We start from the raw sequence: 25,723 nt of genomic DNA, 5'->3' as shown, positions 1-25,723 counted from the left end.
TAAAATTCTTCCTCTTAATTTTTTTTCTTAGTTTTAAATTAATAGATAAGTAAGAAAATAGTTGAAAATGAATTTCATCATGCAGGTCTTCAGACTGCGATAATATCTTGATTGACTTGTATAATCATTAACAAATTTAAAATAATATATCGTCTGTTTGCATTTAGTAAATAAGATATCATGTTACTTGATTATTATAAAAATATGTTCCTTTCCATTGCAAAGTAATGTCTACCTTTTTTTATTGGTTATTACATAAATTTTGTAATTTAAATTTGTCTTCTAATTTATTTTATCCCACACATTGCAAATTGAAACGGCATTTAAGAAGAAAGAGTGAATTTGTTTTTATTTGGTATGAGAATAAGTAAGCCAAAACGTGTTTTAAATTTTAGAAAAATATAAGTTTGTACATAGTTGGAATAAATAAAGATTTTATATAGAAAATTATGTTGATTTTGAATTTCTAAATATTAAATAAATAATTAAATAATTATTTTATTTTAAACTCATTTTTAAAGAATAAAAAAGGCAAGTAGTATTTCGTTAAGTAGATCTATTATAAAGGGAAGCTAAAGTAATAAAGGTTTGGGGAAAAGACTTTGAAAAGCTGATACTATAATCTTATCAACAAGGCCGACACTATAATCTAGGGCTCATTAATTAAAGTAATTAAAGTAATAACATGTCTTAATAACGGTCAGGGTAAAAGGAATCTCTGAAAACTCTTGTAGCACACGTGGTGAAGGGATTTAAGCCACAGGTAGGCTGTTTTTGCCAAAATAGAGAGTAACGCCGACAATAACATCACGTACAAAATCTCGTAGTTGCGAGAAACACATAATTTAGTTCCAATCTTATCCATGGGAGGACGACAAATGCCGCTTATTAATAATAGTAAGTAATTTAGATTTTGGTTTTTAAGTCGTGAAGTGCCATTTATGACTGAAGTACGATGGCATCGATAATTGGCAATCGTGTAGTATTAGATTGAAAAAAATTCAATTCGTTTCTGAATTCAAGACCCAATCCTGATAGATTATGGTTTGCTAGGCTAATTTCTTTTAAATTTAAGTCCCAATCCTGATAGATTATGGTTTGCTAATCCATTCTCTTTTAGATTCAAGTCCCAATCCTGATAGGATTATAGTTTAGTAGTCATTATAAAGCAAACCTACCACTCCCATCCAATTCAAAACGCGAACCCCTCTCCCCAGTAGCTATAAAGTATAGCCAATGCCTGCTGCTGAAATGTTAACGCAAGAACGAAGTTGGTGGTTTAAGGAAGGTTCATACCTGTATGTTACGGGTACACAGTCAGTCGAGACAAAGCTTAACAGGGAAAATTTGTGTAGGTTCGATATCAACCAAAGCTTTGACACAGTTGGTTTTCCACTTAAAGTTGAAATTCTCGTAGAGCATCGTTCCTCATCATTAACTCCTTGTTGCATCGCACATCACCAAACTGAAAAAACCTTTTGGATTCCTCACGATGATATCTTCTCAAATGATGCTAGGGATATTGTATCAAAAATATTATTTTTGATAAATGTTCCTTTCTCTTTAGATTACAGGTTAACGTGGACACCTATAAAGTGGAGAGGTTTAAGGTATGTTGAGGCCGCTGTCATATTGGAGAATCGGGATACATTGATTTCAACGATATTGGAGTCTGCTAGGAGCATGAAGGATTGTCCATCTTTGCCTCCTCATAAAGAATGGTTGATGACTTTGGAGTTTAGAAAAGTTACTTATCTCCCCGATGTGGAATTCACAGAGATGGTTAACAAAGTGGGAATAAACTATAATATTGTGATGTGGCTAAGGACTCAAAGAGAGTTGGATTCACGGATTGTTGCTATTCTAGATTTGCAGAAGGAAGTAGGTATCAAGAAGGTGATATTTGAAGTTGGTGAATCTAAGCATTCTAATTTCTTGGACATGTGTTCGATTTGCAGAGAAGAATTTTCCGCAGGTTCTATCGTTTCTTGCCTCAGTCATTGTTGCCATGTTTACCATGAATTTTGTATTCTAGAATGGCTTTTAAGAAATCGGTCTTGTCCCTATTGTCGATCCGAGTTGGCGAAGAAAGTATAGTATTTAGGTTAAAAAGTAAGTAGTTATGTAAATTTGTTTTTATGACTTCAGAGTTTTTACTATTGTATGAGTATTAATGTTTCTTTATCTAATTGGCGAGCACTTGATATTATCACTAGCCTACATAGTATATAACATTTGGTTATATATATCTGTTCTACAATATCTTGTCATCGTCAGGACAAATATTCAACTAACCAAAGAAATCAAATAAGGAAAGACAACTTGACATGGTCGATTTCTTCTCTGTAAAGTAAAAATTTTAAATGTCCAAAACTTTGAGGTTGATAGTGCCAAAGACCAATTAACACAAGGGATCTTACCTGTGATGATCTGTGTATATGAAAGTAACTGAACATAGCAGAGATTTCCTGTCAATAAACCAGAAAGAGACATATGGTTCATAAGAAATCAAAATGACAAGCAGGTAAAAGATACTTGCATTAAGGGATGTTACTTGGGATGTTCTTCTTCTGCTAGATAGCAGAGACTATATTTATAGGAGATCAGACAAGAGATAGTTCATCAGCTATGGTTAATAAAAATTAGCCTTCCTATTCCAACATGAACAATCTTGTCGTATGTAGTTATAATCATAATGATATTGTAACTACATACGACTAGATTGTCCATATTGGAATGATATTAGCAATTATCCATCAAATGATCTGATGTGTAGTCTTTCCTGGAAATTGAACTCTCAAATTTGTGTTGCACTAAATTCATGAGAAGATTGATTAATGAGGACTTTTTTGTTGAAGTTGTTTGAGATGTGTTTCATATCATCACTCTTTCTCCCAGCTGAAATTCTTTCTCTATATCCTCTAGTAATTGTTCCTCACCAGTATTCCAACTTCAGTTACCAATGTGTGTTTAAATGCTCAATCTATTATTGCACAACTTTGTGCTCCATGAAGAAGCTATATTAAAGTCTAATGAACAATGTTCTTTGAATGGCTCGCCATGATTTAGGCCTCAATGTCTGCACTACAAAAAAAGGGTAGATTTGAGGGGGTCATATTGTGGGGGTTACGGGTAACCCTGCAAATTGCATCAATTTGTGGAGGCTTTGGAAACTGACACAAATTAGTTCAATTTTGTGGAGATTTCAAAACGTCACAATAATAGTACCACTTTTTAATACCATATTTGAAGGTTTGAGGTTATTAACCACCACATGTTTTTGGAGGAAAAAAAAACTCCACTTATAACATCGTTAATAAATAAAACTTTTTTTTTTGTATTGGAGTTTTTATTTTCTTTTCTTTTATTTAGTGTATCAGTTCTCTAAACAGATACTTCCACTGCAACAATAACTAGAAAAAGCGGCAATAATGTATACATTCTCCTGCTCCATCCCTTCTTTCTGACTAGGTTTTCTTTTGGTTTGTAGATCCTCCTTCTCTCTGCTGCTTGTTCTGATCGTTCGCCATGTGCAAATAACTATATATTGATTGCTGTAATAAAAATTTTTGCTTGGATTCCTCATTGAATTTTTCTTTCCTCTACGTTTCTGGAAATAACTTGGATTGAAGGAGCTCTTGAAATTGTTGGAGTAGATTGTGGAAGTAGCCAAATCTGAAGGATTGCTTTTTTGAGGTATACTCTATACATGCATGCCCAATGCATTGACATATATGATTCCTCTTTCTTGATTGATTCGGCTGGTCCCTAATAAAAACATAAAGTTTTCAATGGATAAATCTTGGATTGGAAAGCCGAGGAACACAAATGAGTACTTACTTGGTTTGGATGAATTTTTAGAGTTTGCATTTAATAATTCGGCAGCAGGAGATACATATAAGATGCCCATGTCCTAAATGTGGTTTTGGTAAATGGAAAACTAGAGATATAGTGCACGATCATTTGATTTGCAAGCCATTCCCTCAAAATTATGTTATTTGGGATCTTCACGGTAAGAAACGGGTAACAGAGGCAGCAGAGTCTTCTGAAAATATAAATGTAATGCAAGAGACATTTTACCCAGAAGATCCAATAGAAACAATGATTCATGATGCATTTGGACACCATAGTTTCCAAGCTGACGATGTAGAGATATCTCAACCATTGGGTGAAGATGAAATATCAAACGAGGAGCATAGGGATGATCCGAGTGATTTTTACGAGTTTCTCAAAGATGGAAATGAAACACTGTATGAAAGTAGCAAATACACAAAGCTAGAGTTTGTAGTAAAATTATATCATATAAAGGTCTTGTGTGGATTAAGTGACAAGGCATTGACTATGATACTGGATTTGTTGAGAGATGCATTTGAAAATGCAAAGTTACCTCCTTCATTTTATGAGGCCAAAAAAACCATTAACAAACTTGGCCTTGACTACACCAAGATACATGCATGTCCAAATAATTATATGTTATATTGGGAAGGTGATTCAGAATTGGAAGCATGTAAGTATTGTGGTACATCTAAATGGGATCCCAAGAAGAAGAAAAAGCAAGTTGCAAAGGTTTTGCGTTACTTTCCATTGAAACCAAGGTTGCAAAGATTGTATATGTGTCGTAAGACTGCTGAGCATATGAGATGGCATGCTTCAAGGAGTAACAACGATGGGGTGATAAGGCATCCAAGGGATGGCGAGGCCTGGAGGACATTTGATTTGACTCACTCTGAATTTGCTTCAGATTCTCGAAATATTCGCTTAGGCCTTGCTAGTGATGGTTTTAATCCTTTTGGAACAATGAGTACTACCTATAGTATTTGGCTTGTTTTCTTGATTCCATACAACCTTCCTCCTTGGATGTGTATGAAGCACACCTCCTTCATCCTATCAATGATCATTCCAGGCAAGCAGATGCCTGGAAATAATATTAATGTATACTTGCAACCCCTCCTGAAAGAATTACGTGAGCTATGGAATGATGGTGTGGAAACCTTTGATTCCTCATCGAATGAAGCTTTTAGAATGCGAGCAGCACTTATGTGGACAATTAGTGACTTTCCTTGATTAGATATCCTATCTGGCTGGAACACACATACTGGATTTGCTTGTCCAACTTGTAACTTCGACACAGAACCTTGTCGTCTTCGTCACGGTAAAAAGTGGTGCTTTATTGGTCATCGACGCTTTCTGAAAAGAAATCATAGATTTAGATTGAATCGAGTTCATTTTAACGGAAGCACAGAGGAACGAAATCCACCATTAAAACTATCAGGATTTGATATTTTGAGGCAAATAGAAGAAGGGAGAGGAGTAGAGTTTAATGGTAGTGGGAAAAGATCAAGACGGCCAACTAAGCAATGGAATAAGAGAAGTATATTCTTTGAACTTCCATATTGGGAGTCCAACTTGTTGCGTCATAATTTAGATTTTATGCATATTGAAAAAAACGTATGCGGCAATATCATATATACATTGTTCCATGATAAATCAAAATCAAAAGACAATATTAATGCCCGGAAGGATTTAAGAGAAATGGGCATAAAGCGTGATCTTTGGCCGGATGATAATGGAACATATCACCTTGCTGTATTTTCACTTATGCCGCCTACACGTGATAATAAGCATGGTACCAGAAAGTTGTTTCTTACAACTTTGAAGAATGTTGTAGTACCAGATGGTTACTCAAGTAACATTTATAGATGTGTTGATTTGGTACAAAAAAAGATTTTTGGATTGAAAAGCCATGATTGTCACATTATTATTGAGCAATTGCTACCATTGGCGATCCGTAATGTGTTGCCAGACCATGTAACTGCAGTTTTGGTGGAATTCTGTTCATTTTTCAGAGCCCTCTCTAGTAAAAGCTTGAACCTTTCAGATCTTGATAAGCTCCAAGAGCGCATTGAACTTACACTTTGCCACCTAGAAATACTATTTCCTCCATCATTTTTTACAGACTTGGTTCATTTAACTGTCCATCTAGTACAGGAAGCAAAACTCGGAGGTCCAGTGCATTATCGACATATGTATCCTGTGGAGAGGTAAATCATTAGCATTTCTAATGTAAATCCATATGTATTCTGGGTCAATTTAAATAGTTTATATACTTAGTGCCTATTATTTTTATAAGGAATTAGGCCATTTTAAGTCCTTTGTGCGGAATAAGGCACAAGCAGAAGCTTCGATAGCGGAGGGTTACTTAGCTAAAGAGACTCTTACCTTTTGTTCTCGGTATATGGAGGATATCGAGACAAGGTTCAATAGACCTAGGCATGTTTGTGATGACCCAAATGTCACGGAGCCTTCTGAAATGTCCTCTATCTTTCCTCAATTAGGTAAACCAGGATCAGCTTCTGAAAATTTCCCTTTAACACATATGCAGAAACTACAAGCTCATCGATATGTGCTTCTGAATTGTGCAATAGTCATGCCATTTGTGGAGTGAGTAACACTTACAAAGTTTACATCTTTATCGTTGTAATGTTTGAAACATGGCAGTCATGTTCTTTAACATTAATGTAATTATTTCATGTAGTGAATTTAGGCAGTTCATAAGGAGGAGTTCAAGAGGAAGAAGACCTTCACCTACAAAGATCGAGAGGAGAGTAAATAAAGATTTTTTTGATTGGTTCCTAAGGAGGGTGAGTAAGCAATCAATAATTATGATTTTATATTTCCTTCCGAATAGGGAAACTCGACTAAGACAATTTTTTTTGATTTAGATTATGAATCCAGACATAATGGACACAATGTCTACTGATCTAAAATTTCTAGCATGAGGTCCATCGGTAAATGCAAGAAGATTTACAGCATATAACATTAATGGGTTCAAATTTCGAACTTTGGATCGAGAAAAAGGTCTGAAAACACAGAATAGTGGAGTTTTTTTAACCTCTAACACATCATGTGTTGCAAGAAGTGTTGACAGAAATTTACAACAAGCTGACTTACCATATTATGGAAAGTTAGAAGATATAATTGAGATTAATTATAATGGTCGGTTCAAGGTGGTTCTTTTCAAATGTATATGGGCTAACACTACTCGAGATAGAGGGTATAAAAAGGATCGTTGGAGTTTTAATTGTGTTAATTTTGATAGAGTGATTCATACTGGTGAACGTGAAGAACATGAGCCTTACATCGAAGCATTTCAAGCACAAATGGTATATTATGTGGATGATGTAGTCAATAAAGTGTGGAGTGTTGCTGTGCATCTAAAGCCAAGAGATTTGTATGAAATGGGAGAAGAAGTAGTGGAAGATGAAGTATATGAGAATGAGCCTTACCAAGAGCAAGAAGTTGAACAGTTTTTTGGCCATGGAGATGAGTATATACAGCTGGCTACAGACCATCTGATTAATGAGGAAAATGTTGTTACTAACTTAGCAGCAGATGCAAACATGTCTGAATAGAAAACATACTTTATATGGTGCTTTATCAAAAAGTAACACTATTGCATAATTAAGCAGTGCTTATTTCATTTATTTTGTTTAAAAGTATGTTCAGAAATAACCATTGGAGATAGAGTTCATATCTGATTCACTTGTTTACACTATATTGCTTGTGACTTGGTTTGATTTTATTTGTTTATATTACATTACCTTAAGAAGCCTATTTGGCATTTGATACAATGTCACAACAGAGATTGTCACTAGAACAATAATACTATTGAGTTTGGTGTTTCAGAGTAGTTCCTTAAGTTTTTGAAAGATGATATATTAGTTTCAGACATTCATAGGTCGAGTAGTTTTAATTCCTTTATTTATGAGTTAGATTACAGTTATTTCACATGTTAAATTTCAAATAGAAACACCTTTGAGATAAATGAGGCTATTAAGCCGTTTGTTATTCATCATCTATGTTTTTTATTTGAACATGAAGATATTATCCCGAACAGAGAAGAACGGTAAAATGGAAGTATGTAATGAAAATTTATATCTGCAAATCATCATTGCAGTGTTTTATAAGAATAGATGTACTGTAAGAAATATGGGATTGTAATATCTGTTGCACAAACAAAATAGAACAACAGTTTGGGAAATTTTGGAGGTGAAGATTAGAGAAAATGGAATAAAAGATAGGATACTTACTGGATCAATGAAGCTCAGATAGTTTCTTACAAGTTTCTGTCTTTTCTTACAATTCCTATTCTTACAAGTTTCTGTCTTCTCATGTGTTTGCTATATTTTGGAACTTCATTGTCCATGCGGTAGATTGATTAAGCCACTTGATTAGGAATTTGTGACTGTTACTTAATATCTCTTGGTTTTAGAAATTTGCTTCTAGCCGCGTTGCGGGGACACTTTTGCATGCAACCAAAATTTGATTTGTACATAGGGTGCCACAACTAATATATTAGTACTATTTTCTAAAGACATATACACCAAATTCTTACGAAACTTTTCGAGTTCCGGTGACCCCTCTTTTTATAAGTGTGAACTACTATTTTTGATATGGTATGCCTACATGGAATTGTTATATCCAAGTCAATCATCTCATATTACTCCTGCAATCTTTAAATTTACTGGTTTCCATGGCTATAAATTGTGAGATGGTCACATTTGTTTTCTGCTTACCTTATGCATCTAGATATTCTGATGTTTTTGAACTTAAAATTTCCTTGCCATTTGTTTACCCAATTATCTTAAGGCTGTTGCTAGATTTTCCTATATGCATGACATTGAGTTATTTAAGATGCTATTTGGTTCTTCATTTTCTTTTACTTTATGTTTGTTAATTTGATAGTGGTGTGTCCATAAACAAATATGCTGACTTATACAGGCGAGATGTAGGCCTCTGTGTTAATCAGGTAACTCGTGTGCTACTTCATTATGTTAAACACTGACTTTTGACTAGAAATGAAAATTTAAGAGATAAACTTTGAAGTAATCTAGTAAACTATGTGCTACATCAAGGTCCTGTGCTAAATAGCTCATTCAGTAAATGACACTTTGCTGCTAGATCTTAGAAATGTCGTTATCCTGATATTAATCCATTTGCTAAGTATGGAGTTGGGTTATTCAGAGAGCATGTGACTTCAACCTAATGACTAATTCTCTATGGTATTCATTTACTTGCTATAAAACTAAAACCTCGTACTGTTGCCTGCTATTTATGATCGTTATCTTCATTTGGTTTAACATTCATGAACTATGTATGACATTTATTTTATTTTATCATTTCAAGTCATACGCTATGATGTTTAGAGATTTAGCAATATGGAAGACTTCATTACGATCAAGAGTTAGAGAAATGTTAATAGGCTAACTACTACTACTACTTTGTATTATGGATATTTGTTGACACTAGTCATTAGAATCAAAATGACACTAGCTTTTGGATTCAAATAGTGTATATTTCTTTTCTGTGTTGACTCATTGGCTTCAAACGATAACCAATTTGTATAGTAGCTTTTTGTTTATTATGCTTTTGGTGAAATATATTATGTTTTTTCAAATGCAAGTTTACACATCTTAGTTATCCGAGATTTGAGTAGTTTTAATGGTTATTGGAATTTGGTTTATATTGATATTCCAGCCTGCTTTGTATGAACTGAGTCTATTGGATTGGGTGTCTTTTAGCAGTTAGTGTCCTTCCGTTGGCCCTATATAAAGCCTTCAGTATGACTCTATTTTCCTAAAGAAACATCTCTTTTATCGAATTCTTACTTAGTTTTCTCTTTTGGGTATCCACTCTGTTGACATTCTTGAAGAGTTTTGTAGGTTTCTTCATTTGGGTTTTCTTCAAAAACCAGTCTTTCTTATCTCTGAATCAAACAAATTGTTGTGAACTACTACTGATCAGTACTGCAAAGAGTGAAGCTGTGGGTGTTGTTATACTCTGCATTTTATTTTTGGGATATTTGGTGAATTTTTGGTCCTAAATGTTCTGTCCAGTTCCGCTTCTGCGGAACAATTGGTCGCATCTGTGGCTCGCTTCTGCGAGCAAGAGTCGCGCTTCTGCGATCCACACTGCCCAGCCCAAGCTCGCACCTGCGGACAGAATGCCGCATCTGCGCAAATCACGTGGAGTTTTCCGCTTCTGCGATGCCTTTCCAGCCCTGCCCAATTTCGCTTCTGCGAGGAGCTGCCTCGCTTCTGTGAGGTCGCTTCTGTGATGAAGCTGCCGCAGAAGCGAATGCACCAGCGGCTGTCCAGAACAACAGAAATTCCAGCAGCTCCCATTGTCCAAAATCCAATCCGTTAACCTTCCGAAATCCACCTGAGGCCCTAGGGACCTTAACCAATTATACCAACACGTCCCAAAATACAATATGAACTTAGTCGAGGCTCCAAATCACGTCAAGCAACGCCGAAATTGCGAATCGCTCATCGAATCAAATTATGAGTTTTCAAATCTTCCAATTTCTACATTTTGTGCCGAAACGTATCAAATCAATCCGGAATGACTTTAAATTTTGCACACAAGTCATAAATGACGTAATGGAGTTGTTCCAATTTTTGGAATCGAAATCCGACCTCGTTATCAACCAATCGACTTATGGTCGAATTTATGAATATTTCTAGGGGTGTCAATGGATATTAAAACGACTAAACCGACAGAACTGTATCGATAATTAGGGTAGGTTTTTTATTTTACAAAAATTACCGAACTTTATCGAATAAATTTACATGTGAAAAATATATCTATATATTAAGTTTAAAAATAATAAAATATTAATTTTTTCCTTGGGGTTTGAAATTATGAAAACAGTTACAAGCCACAAGTAATTAAACACAAAATCCTAATTCCCAAACCTCTTATGCTACTCCTATTGAAACTAAATTATTTCCAGCATATTTACTAGTAAGATACAAGGTATTCTAGCAATTTGAGTAGCAAACTACAATATGGTTGAATATGTTTCCTTTCATATGATTTAGATTTTTCTTTTTGAATATTAATCTTCTATAAACTTTATTCTTGAGTCCCAACTTGGTTAATATCTTTTTACCCATCTGATTTATATATATATTTTTTGTATTGCTTAATTTTTTTTTACGATGTTGTAGAATAGTTGATGGATCTATACTCTGGTCATCTTTCATGTTTTCTTAATTTATCGCTTTATAAACAGTAAAAATGTTTAGAGAATTTTGCTGAGTCCTATAAAAGTACGTGTTTTATTGCATTCTACTTTTAATAGTGACTTTTATATGACATTTAAAAAAATACTAAAAATTAACTCGTACCGATACCGAAGAGAAACTGGCATGATTGGGACGATTTCGAAAAATCTAATTTTGGTTGTACATAATAGAATAACCAAAAAATTGGTATGGTACACAATTTATAAATTTATCGGCCGAACCAAACCATTGACACCCCTATATATTTCAAGAACTTCATTTTCCAACTTTTCGCCGAAATGTGTCAAATTGCCCTACGGACTTCCAAATCCAAATCCGGATATACACCTAAGTCCGAAATTACCATACAAAGCTATTGACGTCATCAAAACTCCATTTCTGAGTCGTTTGCTCAAAAGTCAAACTCCGGTCAACTCTTTTCATTTAAGCTTCAAAAATGAGAATTGTTCTTTTATTTTAATTCCGAATCTTCCGAAAACTAAACTCGACCACACACGCAAGTCATAATACATATTACAAAGTTGCTCGGGACCTTAAGTCGCTGAACGGGGCGTTAATTCATAAAATGACATGTCGGGTCATTACACATACATCTAATCATCAAGTGTATCGATTGAACTTTGTATCTTATGAAGCCGAGCGGAGCTCAACCAAGCTTTACTACAATTTGATCGAGCTCGAGACGGCTCTTTTTGTTTGTGTCCGGAAACTAGGTGATGCCTATAATGATTTCCGTTTATTGATATATTATATTAATTTAAAGGATAATTAAATTTAAATTTTCTCTGTGATCATGATTTAATAAAACATGACAAAAAGTAATTTTCGAGATTAAGTTAAGAACACGATAATTTAAGTTTAATCTAAGACAGAGTGTGGTTAACAATTCATGTCAAACTGATTGATTAATAAAAAAATGAATACTACTTTTAAAATTAACTATTGAAATAAAATTTGTTGATTTCTGATTTACTACTTAGCAATTGAACATAATGATTGTATGTTTTTTTTGTAAAAGGTTACACGATTAATCGAACCAAACGAGCCTAGCTGAGCTAGCTAAATCGTTCCTGATCTTTAACCGAGTCAAACCGGATTTAGAATAAAATGGGATCTAGCATAGCCATGGCCTCTTTTTTTAAAATAGGTTAATTTAACATCAACGGGGAAAAACTCACATACGTTTAATCATCAAGTGTATTGATCGAACTTTGTATCTTATGGAGCCGAGCTGAGCTCAATCGAGCTTTACTACAATTTGATCGAGCTCGAGCCGGATCTTTTTGTTTATATACGCAAACTAATAATGCCTATAATGATTTTCGTTTATTGATATATTATATTAAAATCATGATTGAAAGGAAAGTTGAATTTGAATTTTCTCTGTGATCATGATTAACAATATATGATAAAAAAGTAACCTTAGATTGAGTATGGTCAAAAATATATTCATATTAAATTGATTGATTAAGAAAAAAATTGATTATTACTTTTAAAATTAACTATTGAACTAAAATATGTTGATTTCTGATTTACTACTTAGCGAATTGAGCCGAATAATGACATTTTTTTTTTTTGCAAAGAAAAAGTTACACGGGTAATCGAATTAAATGAGCCTAGTCGAGCCAGCTCAATCGAGCCCGATCTTTGACCGAGTCGAAACGAAATGGGGTTGAGCAGAGTCGTGCCTCTTTTTTATAAAATAAGTTCATTTAACATCAATTAGAAAAAACTCACATAAATGTAATTAGCAAATCTAACTTTGTATCTTATGAGCTAACGTACAAGATATGCCCAGCCCTAACTTTAGCCAATAGGCAAATAAAAGTACTCAAATTTTCTAGTACAAATCTCAACTTGTTATAAAATAAAGACTGTAAAGTAAAGATAAGTATAGAGAGAAACTGATGTATTATTCAACTTCAAATTCATGTACATAATGAACTGAAAACTCCTCTATTTATAGAAGAAAGGAAGCAGCTGCGAGGCTTTTCAGGAAGCAGCTGCAAGGCTTTTCTTTAGCTGCTTGTAAGCTGTCTGCATGAGCTGCTTGCAACCTGCCTGTTTAATAAGAAGCTGCTGCAAATCATTTCATTGAGCTGCTTGCAACCTGCTTGCATCAGCTGCTTGTAGATAAACTTCAACAGAGTACTAAATGGATAATCTTCTTCAGGAAGATTATCTATAGCGGAGTAATAAATGAACATCTATAATATAATTATTTTCATAACACTCCCCCTTGGATGTTTATTAAAAGGTATTGTGCCTCGTTAAAACCTTACTAGGAAAAATTCAGTGGGAAAAATCCTAGTGAAGGAAAAAGAGTACACATATTTAGTAATACGCATTTCTAGATGCCTCATTAAAAACCTTATAAGAAAAACCCTGTGGGAAAAAACCTTAGTAAGGAAAAAAAGAGTACATCGCGTATTTTACTCCCCCTGATGAAAACCTTGTTTCAAATATTTGAGTCTCCGCATTCCAATCTTGTATACCATCTTCTCAAAAGTTGAAGTTGGCAAAGATTTAGTGAATAAATCTGCCGGATTGTCACTTGAACGGATTTGCTACACATCAATGTCATCATTTTTCTGAAGATCGTATGTGTAGAATAATTTTGGTGAAATGTACTTCGTTCTATCTCCTTGTATAAATCCTCCCTTCAATTGGGCTATGCATGCAGCATTGTCTTCGTATAAAATTGTGGATCTTTTATCACACTCCAAACCACATTTTTCTTGAATAAAATGAATCATTGATCTCAACCATACGCATTCCCTACTTGCTTCATGAATAGCTATTATCTCAACACGATTTGAAGAAGTAGCAACAATTGACTGCTTTGTGAAGCGCCATGATATGACAGTACCTCCACATGTAAACACGTACCCGGTTTGAGATCGAGCTTTATGGGGATCAGATAAATAACCTGCATCTGCATAACCAACAAGATCTGCACTATCTTTGTTAGCATAAAACAAACCCATATCAAGAATTCCCTTTAAATATCGCAATATATGCTTAATCCCGTTCCAATGTCTCCGTGTAGGAGAAAAGCTATATCTTGCTAGTAAATTAACAGAAAATACTATGTCAGGTCTTGTAGCATTAGCAAGATACATAAGTGCACCAATTGCACTGAGATATGGTGTTTCAGGACCCAGGAGTTCCTAATCCTCTTCTGGAGGTCGGAACGGGTCCTTATTCACTTCAAGTGATCGAACAACCATTGGTGTACTTAATGGGTGCGCTTTGTCCATGTAAAAGCGTTTTAAGACCTTTTCTGTATAGGCAGATTGATGCATACAAATCCTATTTGCTAAATATTCAATTTGCAGTCCAAGACAAAGTTTTGTCTTTCCAAGATCTTTCATCTCAAATTCTTTCTTAAGATAATCAATTGCCTTTTGGAGCTCTTCTGGAGTTCCAACAAGATTTATGTCATCAACATAAACAGCAAGTATAACAAATTCTAATGCCATTTTCTTTATAAAAATACATGGACAAATAACATCATTTATGTAACCCTCTTTCAACAAATATTCACTGAGGCGATTATACCACATGCGCCCAGATTGTTTTAAACCGTACAAAGATCTTTGTAATCTGATTGAGTACATTTCCCGAGATTTTGAATATGCTTCAGGCATTTTAAATCCTTCAGGGATTTTCATGTAAATCTCATTATCAAGTGACCCGTACAGATAAGCTGTAACCATATCCATCATATGTATTTTAAGCCTTTCATGTAAGGCTAAACTGATGAGATATCGAAATGTTATGGCATCCATAACGGGTGAATATGTTTCTTCATAATCGACTCCAGGTCGTTGTGAGAATCCTTGTGCGACAAGGCGAGCCTTGTATCTTTCAACTTTATTTTGCTCATTCCTTTTTCGCACAAAAACCCATTTATGACCAACTGGTTTTATACTAGCAGGTGTTTGGACTACTGGTCCAAAGACCTCTCTTTTAGCAAGTGCGTTCAATTCTGATTGAATTGCCCCTTGCCATTTTGGCCAATCAGATCTTTGTTGATATTCTTCGATAGATCGGGGTTCAAAATCTTCACTATCTTGCATAATGTTAAGTGCAACATTATATGCAAAAATATTATCCACCACTATTTCAAATCGATTTAAATTAATCTCATCACCAGTAGAACTTATTAAAAGTTCTTCGCTCACTTGAGCCTCAGGTTTATTGATTTCTTCAGGAATCTCATAACTAATCAGATCTTGGGTCTCTTTAGGAGATCCCTTCATAATATCATTTTGATCATTTATCGATTTTCTTTTTCTAGGATTTCGATCCTTAGAACCCATAGTCCTACCACGCTACAGGCGTGCTTTAGGTTCACTAGCTCTCATGCTAATAGATGGTCCTGCTGGGACATCAATTCGGATAGGCACATTCTCTGCAGGGATATGTGATTTAGTTATCCTTTTCAAATCAGTAAATGCATCTGGCATTTGATTTGCTATATTCTGTAAATGGATGATCTTCTGGACCTCCTGATTACATATAGGGGTACGTGGATCAAAGTGAGATAATGATGAAACTTTTCACATAATTTCTCTTTTGATTTCCTTTTTCTCTCCCCCTAATTGTGGAAAATTTATTTCATCAAATCGACAATCTGTAAATCGAGCAGTAAATAAATCTCCCGTCAATAGTTCAAGATAGCGAATAATAGAGGGTGATTCAAACCCAATATATATTCCTAACCTTCTTTGGGGGCCCATCTTACTGCGCTGTGGTGGTGCTACTGGCACATATACAGCACATTCAAAAATTCGTAGATGGGCAATATTTGGTTCATGACCAAAAACTAATTGTGATGGAGAATATTTATTATAATGTGTTGGTCTGAGACGGATAAGTGATGCGGCGTGCAAGATAGCATGGCCCCAAACAGTAGTGGGCAATTTTGTTTTCATAAGTAGTGGTCTTGCTATCAATTGCAGTCGTTTAATAAATGACTCTGCAAGGCCATTTTGAGTATGAATATAAACTACAAGATGTTCAACTTTTATTCCAACTGATAGACAGTAATTATCAAAAGCTTGAGATGAGAATTCTCCAGCATTATCAAGGCGAATAGCCTTTATAGGATAATCTGGGAATTGTGCCCTTAATCGAATTATTTGGGCTAATAACTTTGCAAATGCCAGGTTGCGAGATGATAGTAGGCAAACATGAGACCATCTTAAAGATGCATCTATTAGGACCATAAAATATCTAAACAGCCCACTTGGTGGGTGAATAGGTCCACATATACCCCCTGTATACGTTCTAAAAAGGTAGGGGACTCAATGCCAACCTTCATTGGTGATGGTCTAGTGATCATTTTGCCTTGATAACAAGCATCACAACAAAATTCATCATTTGTAAGAATCTTCAGGTTCTTTAATGAATGCCCACTCGAATTTTCAGTAATTCATCTCATCATTATTGATCCAGGATGACCCAAACGGCCATGCCAAAGCACAAAAGTATTTGAATCAGTAAACTTCTGATTTACGATAGAGTGTGCTTCAACTGTACTAATCTTTGAATAGTATAAGCCAGAAGATAAAGTTGGTAACTTTTCTACAATGCATTTCTGGCCAGAAATATTCTTTGTAATACAAAGATATTCCATATTCATTTCATCTATTGTCTCAACATGATACCCATTTGCGGATATCTATAAAACTCAATAAGTTTCTTCGGGACTTAGAGGAGTACAATGCATTGTCGATAATAAGTTTTGTTCCCTTAGACAGAAATACAATAGCTCTTCCGGAGCCTTCAATCAAACTTATATTACCAGAATTTTAGAAACATTTGCTTTTTCCTTATGCAAATAAGAAAAGTATTTCTGATCTTTGAATATGGCATGAGTTGTTCCACTATCAACTACACAAATATCTTCATGATTGGTCTTTGATCCAAACATAATTTGAGGATTATCCATATTCTTCAAAATGACATAAACAAAATAAATATGATAGTAAACATTATAACTTTTATTTATGTACAACAATTACATAACTATACTATCTACTACAAATAACAGAAATTAAAATATTTACATCTCTACAGATTCACTACCGATCACATGACTTGTTTCTCCTTTTGGGAGTGCAAAGTAATCAGCTACATCCAAATGCATGAAGTCTAAATTATCTTCAGAAATAAAATTTACTTCAGCATTTTTCTCTGTCTTCTTCAGGGAAGCTTGATACAGCTCAACCAGGTGCTTTGGCGTACGGCATGTACGTGACCAATGCCCTTTTTCTCCACATCTATAGCATGCATTTTCTGGCTTTGCTGTTTGCACCGCTTCATGCTTTTGTTCCTTCCTTTTCCACTGCTGGTGGTGAGGAGGGTTCTTTGGTGCATTATTATTACCACGATTAGAGTTTCCTCCCCGACCACGGCCATAACCACCACTGGGGCCACGTCCTCTTCCACGTTTAGCTTGGTGGGAGTTCGTTTCATTCACTTCTAGGAATGGACAAGAACCAGTAGGTCGGCTTTTATGATTTTTCATTAATAGCCCATTATGTTGCTCGGCTACAAGAAGATGTGAGATAAGTTCAGAATACTTTTTGAATCCCATCTCTCGATATTGCTGCTGCAGGAGCATATTCGAGGCATAAAAAGTGGTGAAAGTTTTCTCCAACATATCATGATCAGTAATATTATCACCACATAGTTTCAATTGGGAAATAATTATGAACATAGCAGAATTATACTCACTGATAGATTTAAAATCTTGTAGCCTTAGATGAGTCCAATCACAACGTGCCTGTGGAAGAACGACCATCTTCAGGTGGTCATATCTATCTTTCAAATTACTCCACAGTATGACTGGATCTTTAACAGTAAGATATTCCATTTTCAGGCCCTCATCAAGGTGATGGCGTAGGAATATCATTGCTTTGGTACGGTCTTGGTTTGATGCCTGATTTTTATCTTTGATGGTGTCTGCCAGACCCATCACATCAAGATGAATTTCGGCATCAAGCACCCAAGACATGTAGCTTTTGCCCGATATATCCAGGGCTACAAACTCAAGTTTAGAAAGATTTGACATTATTTAGAAAAAGAAAGTTCGTACCTCTGATACTTTCAAAGTATTTTCTCGAGATGGCAGAGTCTCGTGCTGATAACGTGTTATAAAATAAAGACTGTAAAGTAAAGACAAGTATAGAGAGAAACTGATATATTATTCAAACTTCAAACTTCTGTACATAATGAACTGAATTCTCCTCTATTTATAGAAGAAAGGAAGCTGCTGTGTAAGCTGCTACAGGAAGCAGTTGCAAGGCTTTTCTTTAGCTGCTTGTAAGCTGTCTGCATGAGCTGCTTGCAACCTGCCTGTTTAATAAGAAGCTGCTGCAAATCATTTCATTGAGCTGCTTGCAACCTGCCTGGATCAGCTGCTTGTAGATAAACTTCAACAGAGTACTAAATGGATAATCTTCTTCAGGAAGATTAACTATAGCGGAGTAATAAATGAACATCCACAATATAATTATTTTCATAACACAACTGCAATTTTAAGGCTGCACATTGTATCCAAATATCATTGCCTCCATTATTTTTTCCATTTCCCTCCATTGTTTTTTTTTTCCTTTCCCTCCATTATTTTTCTTCATTTCCCTCGTAGTTTAAGAATCATGGGTGGTTTCATAAATCTGTTTATATCATGGGTACTTACCTTTACCTTTTATTTATTGAAAGCCCTCCCTTTACAGAGCTCCTCAACAAGAATTCATGCGTGAGAGCCAAATCTCGACAATCAGCTGGTCAGTTTTCATTGCCTCTGCCTTTTTGTTTCTTGATTCTCTATGCATCCTTTAAATTAAAGTATGTCTACAACAAGTGGTATTTTATTGTTTATATGGGTTATTAATAGAAGTTGACTTGCATGTACATAGAGTTGGGATTTTCAGTTTTGCACAGTTTACAACTTGAAAGTTACCCTCTCTTTTTTCGCCTAAAATACAGAGTATTGGTAAATAGAGTTTGGCTCGTTTCTTCATCAGATTTTACTAGCAATAGGTTGTACGATAGAATTAAAATGGTTTGCAGACTGTGTTTGTTGGATGATTAGTGGATAATTTTGTGTAGTCATCTTTTCTCTGATGTTTAGTTTGTAGCAATCGATCCATTCTTTTTAGAGAGTTAAATCTCTGTTTGTTCTGGTCATTAAGAATCCTCTTTGCATTTGTGTAGTAATCTTCTTATATTTTTTATGTCGTGAACTGGTTTAGAAAAGGGTTAAAACTAAGTTGTTTGCTACTATTTCGGCAAGCAACACTATTCTACAAATACCAAACAGAAGCACTTTAAGAAGTTTCATAATTTATAATTGTAGTATTTTTCTTTAGTTTTAAACATCTTTAATGTTTATGTTATGCTTAATTTCCCATGTCTAAGTCGCTGACAGGCCATCCTTTTCCTTCCCTACTCTGTTGTTCTTTGTCCTTTCCTTTGTTTGAATAAAATAGTGAAAATGACAATTTTGTAGAATTTTTTGGCAATTAAAGTTCTACCATAGTTCCATGTTCGCTTCATCTCAGTGCACTAGATCATATTTGATTCACCAATTTTTTTTTCTTATGAATATGCAGCCATGCCAAAGGTTAAACGTTTCCGGAATCCATTAAAATCAGCTCATGGACCATATGATGCTCATGGACGCTCATCATCATCAACAACTCCAGCCCCGTCACTTGCTATAGAGCCCTCAACTTCGTTACAAGCTCCCCCACATGCTCCTGCAAGTTCCTCAGTAGCTAATGAAGTCCCACAACAAGAACAAGCTCCAACTCTGCCTTCGAATCTAAGTGCAATGTCCACACGCCATCCTGGACGTGAATCTACACAATATTGGAAAGTAGAGGCAATAGGTATATGCCTTATATGTATGTTTATTTCACTTTATAAATTTCTAATGTTTTTCCTTTTGGTTGACTAACTTGTATTAAAGACTCAAACAACATTACTAAGCACATTAAGATCAAGGTCAATGAGGTCAACAACCTACCTATCAGAGAACGCATCATTGTGGACTTTGATAACTACGATGCAGCATATGGGGAAGCGCAAGGGTTGCTCGCTGGATATTGTGGATTACTGGCTATTGATGGTAATTTCTTCCCAATTAATTTTGACAGGTGGTCAGGACCGCCAGGCATTCCTAAAAAATACAAGGAAGACTGCTTTGAAACAATGCTAAAGGTATTACACATATATCTATTTATTGTAACTAGATTTTTATTATTGTATAGAAAACTAACTTTGTTTTTCTTTTTCATTTGAAGCCTCGGTTCTTTTTTAGGACTACTAATGCCATTGCATACAGATATTGCAATGCTAGTTTGAACAAGAAATGGGCTACACATAGACATAGGTTGTGGGATGAATTTAATGACCCAGCCAAAAGTAGAACTGAACTTTTAAGCAATGTGCCATCGGGTATAAATAGAGACCAGTGGGCTGGTTTTGTTGCTTATCGTCTAAAATCATCAACAGTTGTAAGATTCTGATTATCTGAATAGATTTTGTTGTCGTTATGATTAAATACTAGACTAACTTTTTAAGTTGTTATTATTTTGTTGTTAGGAAAGTTGTAGAAGAAATAAAGAAATTTGCCGCAAGCAAACAATGCCTCACACTGGCGGTTCCAAAGCTAACTCGAGACGACGACATGAGCTGGTATTCATGTTAACTTAATATTTTTACTTGTTCTCTAATTTAAATGCTTTATTACAATCTATTTAATTTATCTCTTTCTTAGTTTTTGGAAACTGGGAAAAATCCTACTCGGGGAAAGATGTTTATCGAAACTCATAGGAGAAAGGATGGATCGTTTGTAAATGATAAGCCAAGGACTATAGTGGTAAGTTCAGTTGTGTTGTGTTTTTCTAACATTATTTGTAGTTCTATTTAACATTTTGTATCTCAGTCTAATTACTTTCCGTAAATACTAATTGATAATTTCTCTGCTTGTAGGAACAAATTGAATCGACTCAAGGCAATAGCAATGAATCTGAAATTTCCCCAAATGATATTATTGGCAAGATGTTAGGGGCAGAGCATTCTGGGAGGGTACGATGTATGGGTATGGGAGCAGCTCCTTCAAATACATTCAAGAATATCAAGTAACGACTTAATGAGCTGAACCATTCTTCATCTAGCTTCGGCGCATCATCTGCAACTTTCAGCTATTTGCAACAAGAGGTCACTCATTTGAAGTCCCAATTAGCCAGCACCTTAACTGCACTGAAAGCTTACATGATATCAAAGGAAGGAAGATTTTCTGAGCAATTTGTTGGTTTGTTTGCTCCTCAACCACAGGTAAGAACAATATTAGAAGTTCTGTGCTTTGTGTATATATCTTCTGTGTTATCTTTTAATTTGGATTGGTTAGAACCATCAGCTATGCATTCACCAAGCACATGAACCACTTTGCCTTTTAGCTTCAAACACTTTACAATAAGCAGCTTGTGAGTAGGGAGGAATTTCCCATTATGCAGATTCTATCTACTTTCTCCATCCTTTCCTCATCACTGAATTGATGCAAATCCTCACCTTTAACCACTAGAGTATCGTCCGAGTCAGGGTTATTAACCAACCCAGCTTCACAGACGATGTTTTTAAGTTCATCAACATCATCTTCTGAGACAAATATGATCTTCACTTCACCTTCTGTATGAGTTTCAATAGCACCTTTGACAACTTCGTGATGATTTTGCTGTGCTAACCAACCAGTCTTTGCGGAACAAATAATAGTAACTGACGAGTCTGTCCCGAGGAGCAATGCTATATTAACTTTCGAATAGTCCTTGTTTGATACTATCTTCCCTTTCCAATACACAATTGCTATTGCTACAATGTGAGGTAAGCCTTCTGTCATCCCCACCAGTGAAACACAAAGCAAGGTTGTCAATTTGGATTCATCTTAAACAAATTTTTTGATGGAATTTGCTATCTGTAAGAAGGATGCATAATAGATAACTGTAAAATGCATTAATGTATATTTGATTCTTGACGATGCTAAGTTGCGTACCGTGATTTAGAATATTGTACATGCTTGAGCATGGTTGATTGAAGAATCTGAAACATGCCTTCATATGTAGTAGGGAGATACTGGTATAAATTCTTCTTGTTTTTCTGTCACTTAGGAAAGCATTGCCATTTATATGTATGATCTAACTTGAGAATCTTCCATGTATAGAAATTATATCTCTTAGGATACACTAGCTTCTTGTCTAACAGAATGCCATAAGCATTATTATTAGGCATGTGAATTGTAACGAGGATATAGTCCTCATCTTGGTCATAGCTAGATAATCATGTATTTAAGGAAGCATTCAAAATTTGGTATAATGGTCAGATTTTTCATCTGAATATGCTTTTTATTGTTTCAGCATAGTGATGATGCAGAGAGTGAACCTACTTCACCGGTGGATGTAAGAGGATCATCGGGCAGCAGCTACCAGAATCAACAAGCAAATACTTATAATATTATTTATTTAATGTGGAACCACTGTTGCCTTTATGGATTTTAAGTAGTAATGTTTAGGAGCTACTTTAGTTTATATTGTTTTAGTATGATTTGCAGTGAATTTGTGACTGTTGCTATTGTGGATGTTTTAATGAAATTTGATTTGTGTTATATACTGAATATTATTTAGTAAATAATTTATTTGTTTGTTTATTCATATGATGATACAAGCTTGATCTTATTTAATCATGCAATAATTAATGAGAAGAAAGCGCATTTGAATATTCAACTCGTGAGGGTAATTAATCCCCCCAAATTAAAATTTATAAAAGAGATTATATTGTGGCGATTATAGAGCCCAACTAATTAATTATTGTTAACGTAAAGCTCATATTGTGATGGTTATACATTGCTAAAAATTATTTTTTTTAAATCACAGATCGTATTGTGACAATTACAAAGCCCCACGAATTATTATTTTGTAGCATTAAAATTATATAAAGGAGGTTATAACCCGCCCTTAATTGACTTTAAAACCTCCACTAATTACAAATTTAATTTGTGGAGGTCGTCGTGGGGGTTCTTTAAAACTGTCACAAAAAGCCTTTTGGCGATGATAACCATGGCATTTCTTAAAACCCCCACAATTCAATTTGTGGGGGTCCGAAAACGTCACACAATTAAGAAAAAACTTCCACAAATTACACCTTTTCTTGTAGTGCTGTCGGCATGCATTTCTGCTTGTGGACAGGCTGCAAAGATAATTGAGGTAGTTTCCCCTCCTTTATTGCTCCTCCTATCTCTATGTGTCATGTCATTATTGCCTAACTGTGTTACTGGCTTAGAACATGATGGTGTTTTCACATAGTTTGTTCACAAGATGTATCAAAGTTCTGAAACAGACTTTGGTGCTGCATTTGAGGTATTGTTCATTTGTACCATTCTCTTTCAATCCGTTTCACATGTCTTGTGTTTTATCCTTCTTATATTCAGACTGCAACACCATGTTTTCTAACATGTCGGGAAAATCGTTTTTGAGGAACCTCTTCAATGCTAACCTATTCCTGCGAAGTGGTATGACACAACAAAGAAATATGACTATGATTGGGTAGATTTAATTAATAATACGTCTTTTAAAAAGAAAGAAATCATTTTATTCGATTTTTATGCAAAATAGTATGACTATTAAGTTCCATTTTCTTAGTTCTCTAAACAAGAAAACATTCTAGGCTTGGTTTGGACTGTTTGACGTGATTAATATTTTATTCGTATCAAAAACCTAGTGAGTGATGTGAATTGGAGCTAAAGAGATTGTACGAAGAGCATTAGATGAAGTATTGTTAGTTAAGTTAGTTATTATTAATAAATAAGTTTTAGTTTTAAGGATGCTCAGTTAGGTCCCTTGAGAGTTGATATATACGTTTGGCTATTTACACAATTTTAGCAAGTTAGTTATCCGATTTTGTCCATTCGTGAGCTGAGTGGAGTATACATATGCCTTGTATAGTATTTTCCAGATTATGATTGATAATTCATTTACTATTTACCCTAGATTTCCTTAGCAATAGTTTATATTCTTCTCTTTAATTTCGACCAGTATCAGAGCGACGCTTTTGCTACCGTAAATCCATGGCTTCTAAAATGATAGAGGTGATGGGTATTCTTCACAAGATGTCTGTTGACATGAACCAGTACAATTGAAGGAAATAACAAATGGATATACGGCATGAACAAGCTATCCAAGCTCAAGATTCGTCTCTACGAGAGCTCCAGGAGGTGGTTCATGGAAGAAAACGACTAGAAAGAGGGAAAGATTCTTCTTTAGGAGACGGAGAGCTGTATTCCCCTTCGGATACTTCGTTTATGTTTCGTAATTAGTTTCTCTGATTTAGGTAACAATAGCTCACTCAGTTCTGTGAATGCACTATCATTTAGCTCCCCAGCTGGGAATAGGTCACAGGGTTGTCATGACCCCACAATCCCACCTTAAGGATACTGATGATACCTAGTTCCTAAGACTAGGTAAGCCTATCAGATAACAAGATCAACAGAAAAATACCAACTTAAATATTAATGAAAGCTAAAGAGTGCCATAATATAACCAAAAGCGGAATACAATAGTCATAAATCCCAAAACCCGGTAATACTAATTCATACGCTCTACAAGAAGTACATAATAAATCTCAAGTGTACATCACTGTTTGGAATACATAAACAGTAACAAAGCAACAAAAGAGGGTGACTTCGAAGCCTGCGACCGGAACAACAAGTGTACCTTGAAGTCTCCAGCAGCTTGGGATCAACTCACTAACGACCAACATGCTCTGAGATACCTGAATCTGCACAAAAATATGCAGAAGCATAGTATGAGTACACCACAATCGGTACCCAGTAAGTATCAAGACTAACTTCGGTGGAGCAGTGATGGGTTTAAGTCAAAACGCTCACTAATCAAATAATCTGTGCAGAATATCAATATAAAACTATCAACAAAAAACATAACAAAATAAATATCATTAAAAAATAAGGTATGTGATAACACGACAAATTAACCAACAACTTATAAAAAACACAAAATAGAATTATTTAAGAAAAACAAGGATATGTTCGAATCACCAACCCGTTCCAACACAAGAACATCATAAGGAATCACCTCAAAATGCCACATAACATAATCAACAAGCCATTCTTATGTCACCGCGTGAGCTTCACATGAAATATTTCCTCTTATATAGCTACACACTCATAAGTCCCTTTATCTCTTTGCGTGCGCATCACATTGAAGTATTCCTCTTATTTGCAACATGCACATATGCCCCCCTTATCTCTCTGCATGCGCATTTCGCCGCCCTTATACTCCACACAATAACAATCACCCACACAATACGTACATATGTGCCACAACAACAATACCAAAGTCAGAACAAGATATAGCCCACGACTCAACAACAATGCGAATAAAAATCATAATAATAACATAAAGGATACGGGGATTGAACAACAATAAGACATGGTTCATATCACAAACAACCCAATTCAAGGCATATTAATAGCCTATGGTCTAATCTGGTCAATTACCATACATATTTCGTATAGACACTCGTCATCTTATGTACACACCATTTCA

The 25,723-nt window shown here is 35.1% G+C and overlaps 1 protein-coding gene and 1 long non-coding RNA gene across 3 annotated transcripts; both read left to right on the top strand.

Moving 5' to 3' along the window:
- The first annotated feature begins 735 nt into the window (after positions 1 to 735).
- Positions 736 to 2,209, top strand: LOC138908933 (uncharacterized). Its single transcript, XR_011415350.1, has 2 exons — positions 736 to 897; positions 1,568 to 2,209. It is a non-coding gene; the product is annotated as an uncharacterized lncRNA (long non-coding RNA).
- Positions 2,210 to 2,804: 595 nt separating this feature from the next.
- LOC138908932 (uncharacterized) lies at positions 2,805 to 9,451 on the top strand. 2 transcript variants are annotated; one of them, XM_070199720.1, is made up of 3 exons: positions 2,805 to 6,441; positions 6,536 to 6,641; positions 6,723 to 9,451. In XM_070199720.1, exon 1 carries the CDS (start codon positions 4,063 to 4,065, stop codon positions 5,062 to 5,064), a length of 1,002 nt encoding a protein of 333 aa, XP_070055821.1. In that variant the 5' UTR covers positions 2,805 to 4,062; the 3' UTR covers positions 5,065 to 6,441; positions 6,536 to 6,641; positions 6,723 to 9,451. The 2 variants fall into 2 exon arrangements, with proteins under 2 accessions (XP_070055821.1, XP_070055820.1); XM_070199719.1 differs by having other exon boundaries at positions 2,805 to 6,641.
- Positions 9,452 to 25,723: the final 16,272 nt, after the last annotated feature.

Source organism: Nicotiana tomentosiformis, chromosome 4, assembly GCF_000390325.3.
Source record: "Nicotiana tomentosiformis chromosome 4, ASM39032v3, whole genome shotgun sequence".
Classification (NCBI taxonomy): domain Eukaryota; kingdom Viridiplantae; phylum Streptophyta; class Magnoliopsida; order Solanales; family Solanaceae; genus Nicotiana; species Nicotiana tomentosiformis.
This window is presented reverse-complemented; position numbering and strand designations above follow the sequence as displayed.

What these genes read in the sequence shown, in the direction of transcription:
- LOC138908932 (XM_070199720.1), top strand. Translation starts at nt 4,063, where the DNA reads ATGCAAGAGACATTTTACCCAGAAGATCCAATAGAAACAATGATTCAT.